The 5,206-nt window shown below is 40.4% G+C and overlaps 1 protein-coding gene across 1 annotated transcript; it reads left to right on the plus strand.

Annotated features, from left to right (window-relative positions):
- Positions 1–1,798: 1,798 nt before the first annotated feature.
- Positions 1,799–4,593, plus strand: LOC102381973 (fatty acid-binding protein, epidermal; the record flags this gene model as incomplete). Its single annotated transcript, XM_014519042.1, has 3 exons — positions 1,799–1,981; positions 2,975–3,079; positions 3,481–4,593. Coding segments are annotated over 3 exons (339 nt in total), but the record flags the coding sequence as incomplete, so codon positions are not given.
- Positions 4,594–5,206: the final 613 nt, after the last annotated feature.

A 5,206-nucleotide genomic window follows, 5' to 3' on the forward strand; every position in this document is an offset into this window, starting at 1 on the left:
TGGTGGGGCTTCCCACAAATGGTTGGTGGCAGCAAAGGATGATAAGGTGGTCTCTTTCAGTCCATTAGGCCCCGCTGCTGCTGTAGCCCTGTCAACGTTTGTTCCCTGGTAGAAAGGCTGAAAACTGTCCTTGAGCTACATGGTGGTAAGGGCTGATTGTGTGGCAGGCACTGCCCATTCAGGCCCTGCTGTTACTGTAGCCCAATCACGCAGGTGATGATGGTGGCAAATTGGTCTTTGCAGCTTGTGGGCTGAGCAGGCTATGGGGAAACCAGCAGGTTTCCTCTCCCTCCCACCACCCCACTTAGATATATTACATTCCCATGACAGAAGTTGCTGTTTGAAACGGCAGCATTATTGTCATGGATCTGTTGCTTTTATAATTGATCGTCCTTTTTTTTTTTTTTATGTGCCAAACTGCATGAACATGTGGATGCTCATGTTTTGTCACACTTAAAGAGTACAGCGTGACAAATGTAACATGCATCGGGGTGTAGGACAATTCAAATGAAATATTGCAGAATGCAACTGCTCACTACTGCAGTGACACTTCTTACAGGAAGTGCATCATCCTGAGCTCTGATATGCATAGACTTTCAGGTTGTTGGGTGCAGTTAAATTGCTGGTTTGAGGGTAGTGTAAGAAGCTCTGTGCAGTTCATGCTCCAAGTACCTCCACAATCAGTTATTCTTCTGTTAGATGGTTGATATTAGATTATATTAGTACTCAAGTTAATTTAATTAAAAAGAGTCTAGAGGTAGGATGAAGGATTTTTTTTTTTTTTGGTGAAGCGTCTTCAGCTTTACCAAAAAAGTGGTGCTCTAGCCCTAATTTATGGAATTTCAAGTGATGCTGCCAAAGCTCATTCTCCCTTGGTTTTGTCTGCAAAACTCAGATGAGTGGATTTTAATAGATCCTGTGAGTGTTCTCACTTCGGAGGATTGAATATGATGAATATTGGCGTTCAGTTCTGTGGCTTTTGGGGTTTTTTTTAATTGCAAGAGTTCAGAAGTATAGACTTTGAATAAACTAAAAATAAATGTATATTAGTAGATTAACTTTATATTTTGAAAAAATCTGCTAGATAATTTTTGAAGCAGAATTACATGTGTAGCAATTCTTTTTATAGCTCATGTTTGCCCTTTCTAGCTTGCACATTGGCTTGTGAGCAAGGGAGGATCTGGCAGGTGGGGGTGGGCAGGACTGGGTGCAGTTATATCCCTCTCTGAGTCCTGCTTTACCTAAATTTTAAAAGCAACTGCCTAGGAGGGGCAGCAGCATTTCTATTCAAGCAGCAGTGAGGGAGTCAATTTAATTCATGGCTTATTATGATCTACCAGTATAAAATCTAGCTGCAAATTAGTGCACATTCCAATAAAGTTTGTTGTTTTTTTTTTATTGCTTTGATCTTACTTTGAACTGACTAATATAGTGCTAGGCCTCTAGTGAATAAAGCTTCTAGTTTCTGTTTAACTGGAGAAAAATGTGTTGCTATGCCAAACTATCTACACCTTCCCCCCTTCTTCAAAATCCTAGATCCACCCATGTTTGAGTGAATGGACAGAAAATCTGTTGGTCCTCTAGGGGGAGGAGTAGATTAAACTTTTTTTCTTCCTGAGCATACATAATATGAGTTCTCACAATGAACTTTCCTCACTCTCTCCAAATGATTAAAACTGATAATTTTTCTTTGTGAGTCTTATGCTCCAATCCTCACACACTGAGGTGACCAACTCCCATTGATATCTAATAAATCTAGGCCTTTGTCTGATTGTCTCATCTAATATGCTGCTTTTCTTCCTCTGTAGGTGTGAATATGGCCATGAGGAAGATGGGAAGTATGGCCAAACCAGATGTTCACATCTGTAAGGATGGAGATACAATCACTGTGAAAACAGAGAGCACCTTTAAAAACTCACAATTTAGCTTCAAACTGAATGAGAAATTTGAGGAAAATACATTAGATGGCAGGAAAACTCAGGTCAGTACCTCAACCTTTCTTCTGAATAATCTCAAGCCAGTGGATACCCTTCTACAACCCCTACTTGCATCAAGTATTGCCTTACTTTGTGGGTGTGGCTGGCATTCTGATGACTGGCCCCATTGATCTCAGTCAGTTTTTCTACACTAACTACTCTGCCAGTGGGGAAAACACTGAAATAAAATAAAGATGCATGTCTAGTTAATCACTTTCTCATTGCAAAACAGTGATATTTAGTGTGTTTAATTAAACTGACAGACGTATAAATACATATTAAACACTGTCAGTGGCACCTCTATCAAAAATAGGTGTAAGATTTGTTACCACAGCTAATCTTGAAGCATTATCTCTTGCACTTGCGCAACATTTTCCAGTGTGCGTTGGATTGACCTGTAAGGATATGCAAGTCTGACTCCCTGTTCTTTCATTCTGTGGAATTCAGGTGCCTTCCCATTTTAATTAGAGGAATTATTCATGATTAGGAGTGGATGAGAACGAATAAAACTTAATCTCTTTGAATGTTATAAAATCATAGGGTTGTAAGAGACTTCAGCTTGTCCACAGATGCAGGATTTGCTAGCCCTAACCCATACCAGTTAGTTGACTTGTCAAGGCTGGATAGGCATCTGTCGCATTGTTTGGATTCAGTGCACTGGCCAAGATTCTCCCCTAGCTCAATTATGCACTGTCATTACATGTGCCCAGTGCAAGACCAAACAGCAGTGACAAAGGCCTGAGCACACAATTTAAACTGTGCATGCTGTAGTAGCTTTATTATATTCAGTGACCGGTAGGACACATTTCTAGATAAGTGGCAGAGTAATGTAAGAGCAAGAGCCATCAAAAAAACTTAAAGTGAAAATTTGGGACTCATAGAAAAACTCCCTGGGACTTCAGCAGGGCTAGGATTTCCTCTTTGGAGTAAAAGAGTTGGAGTGCATCACATAATCAGAACTTTACTGTTTAGCTCAGAGTCATTGTCTTTATTTGCAGACCCTTATCACCTTAACTGATGATAACACGTTGCACCAACTTCAGACATGGGATGACAAGGAATCCACAATAACACGGAAAACAATGGATGGGAAATTAGTGGTGGTAAGTGACTTAATTCTTGCTTTCTGATTATTGTCTTCTGTAAGGCTATAGAGGCAAGCAGCTGCTGGGTGAGTGGAGCTGTGTTGTCCCCTGCTAACCCTCTTGTCACTGAACACTATGTCCACTGGGGCCCAAGCCCCCAGATTCTTTAGCAGGCAATGGCCTGCTCTGGCCCTGTGACCACACCTCCCAAATTCTAGTTGCCTGCTGGTAGCCTGGGAGGCTATTATACAGTGACTCAGTGGGCCATATATTTGATAACCCTGGGCTGTATTTTTCTATACTATAACTTTAAAGGAAACTCGGAATCTATATTTGCATTCCTATTGACACTTGCATTCCTGTGTTCTGTCCTAATTTAAACTTGATGCAATTTAATTCATGTATCTTTTTTTTTCTAGGAATGCATTATGAATGGTGTCAAATGTACTAGAGTCTACCAGAAAGCATGAGGATCATGTCTCTATCTCTGCACTGAGTTGGACTTCCTAACAACAGCTCAATTCAGTGAAAAAACTTGGTGTACACTCCATTCTTATCTTTTCCCAGCTGTCTAGTATTCCAGTGGACTGAATAGCTATGTGCAACCATATTGCAAAGTCATGATGCAACTACCCTGAACTGTTGTGGCCATTAAATAAATTTTTTAAATATATGAATTGGAGCTGCTTTCAATATGGTGAATTTTAAGGATTTTTTTCAAGTGAAGTCTATTTAATTAGAGCTGAGTTACAGAATAGAGTCTACAATTAGAGTTAAATGAGACAATATCCATGTAGAATGCTAAAGCACAGGTAATGGCAAATTGTATTTGAGTTTGACTGTTCATATTTAATTGATAAAGGTAATAAATCAGTTTTTCAAGTGATGCAATCCATTTATAATGGTGTAAGAACTTTCAGAGTATTACTGTCTGCCTGTTGCAAAAAGAGCAGGGCTACACTGGCATAACTGAGAGAGAAATTTAGGTTTAAGCAAAAAAAGTACATTTTTAAGGTATTTTATTTTTATTAATGAGTCAAATCCCGAAGAGTTGGATTATATATCGGGTACCAACAGCAGGTAACTTGGGCAGGGCAATCGGGGCAGCTTCCCTGGGTGGAGAAGGGCAGTAGGGTAGAAAGAAACAGCTGCTGCTGAAGCAACACAATTGTTCAGGCAGCCTGGGGGCAACCAGAAGTCACCACTGCCCCTGTGCCTAAGAGCTGCACTGGGTGCCCTGGCAACATTGTTACACCTCTGGCCAATGGACATGATAGAACTTAAACAAGGGCTAAGAGCTTTCCTGAAAAGAGGCCTTAATATGAAAAATTTCCTTTATATTAGACTAATACTTTTTGACAACATTTTCTTATTTCCATATTGGTAATATTATTTGCAAAACATTTGAAAATTTTAAGCTGTGGACTATTGAAATACTTCCTGAAATTGAAAGACTAAGTTTTGCTGGCTCAAACTTGGTAATGGAGTTTTTATATGCTTTCAAGTGTCAAATAAATAATCATAAATATTAATGGTGTGGAGTTATTACTTTTTATAACAGTTGGGGGAAACAGATAAAGAGTTGTGTAGGAGAATACCAATTTTATAGGAATTATCAGTGCTATCAGACCGGCCTAGTCTGTCCTGAAAACTAGAATTGGCTGGCTAAATAATGATAGGAGGATTTCTAGGGCCTCTGAAAGATGGTGCACTTAAGATGTCATTAACTGGTTAATCACATCTTAAGTAGTGACCTAGCCACATGTTCATTCAATTAATGACACGGTAAAACAGGGGATAAGCCACAAAGTTATTACACAAGGAAATATACAAAATAACTGTGGCTGGTTCCTGTTATGCCTTAAATTGAATGTGTGGCCAGTGCTTCCAGCCTCAGGAGCACACTAGAACCCTTCAGGACTCCAGTACATTACCCAGGCTGGGGGCACTTGTCAGTTGATCAAGATTCCCAGGCAGGGAAGTGCAGGGCAGCCTTTGGCCCCAACTGCTTTCCCATGGCTGGGAGCCCCAGTCAGCTGATTGTAGCTCCCAGCCACAGGAGTACATGGGAGCCAAGATCGCTACTTGCCAGTGCAGGTGGAGTCCATGCACATGTGGCATGGCAGGAAATGGGATTGTTGGGAT

Source organism: Alligator sinensis, unplaced genomic scaffold (assembly GCF_000455745.1).
Source record: "Alligator sinensis unplaced genomic scaffold, ASM45574v1 scaffold340_1, whole genome shotgun sequence".
NCBI classification, from domain to species: Eukaryota; Metazoa; Chordata; order Crocodylia; family Alligatoridae; genus Alligator; species Alligator sinensis.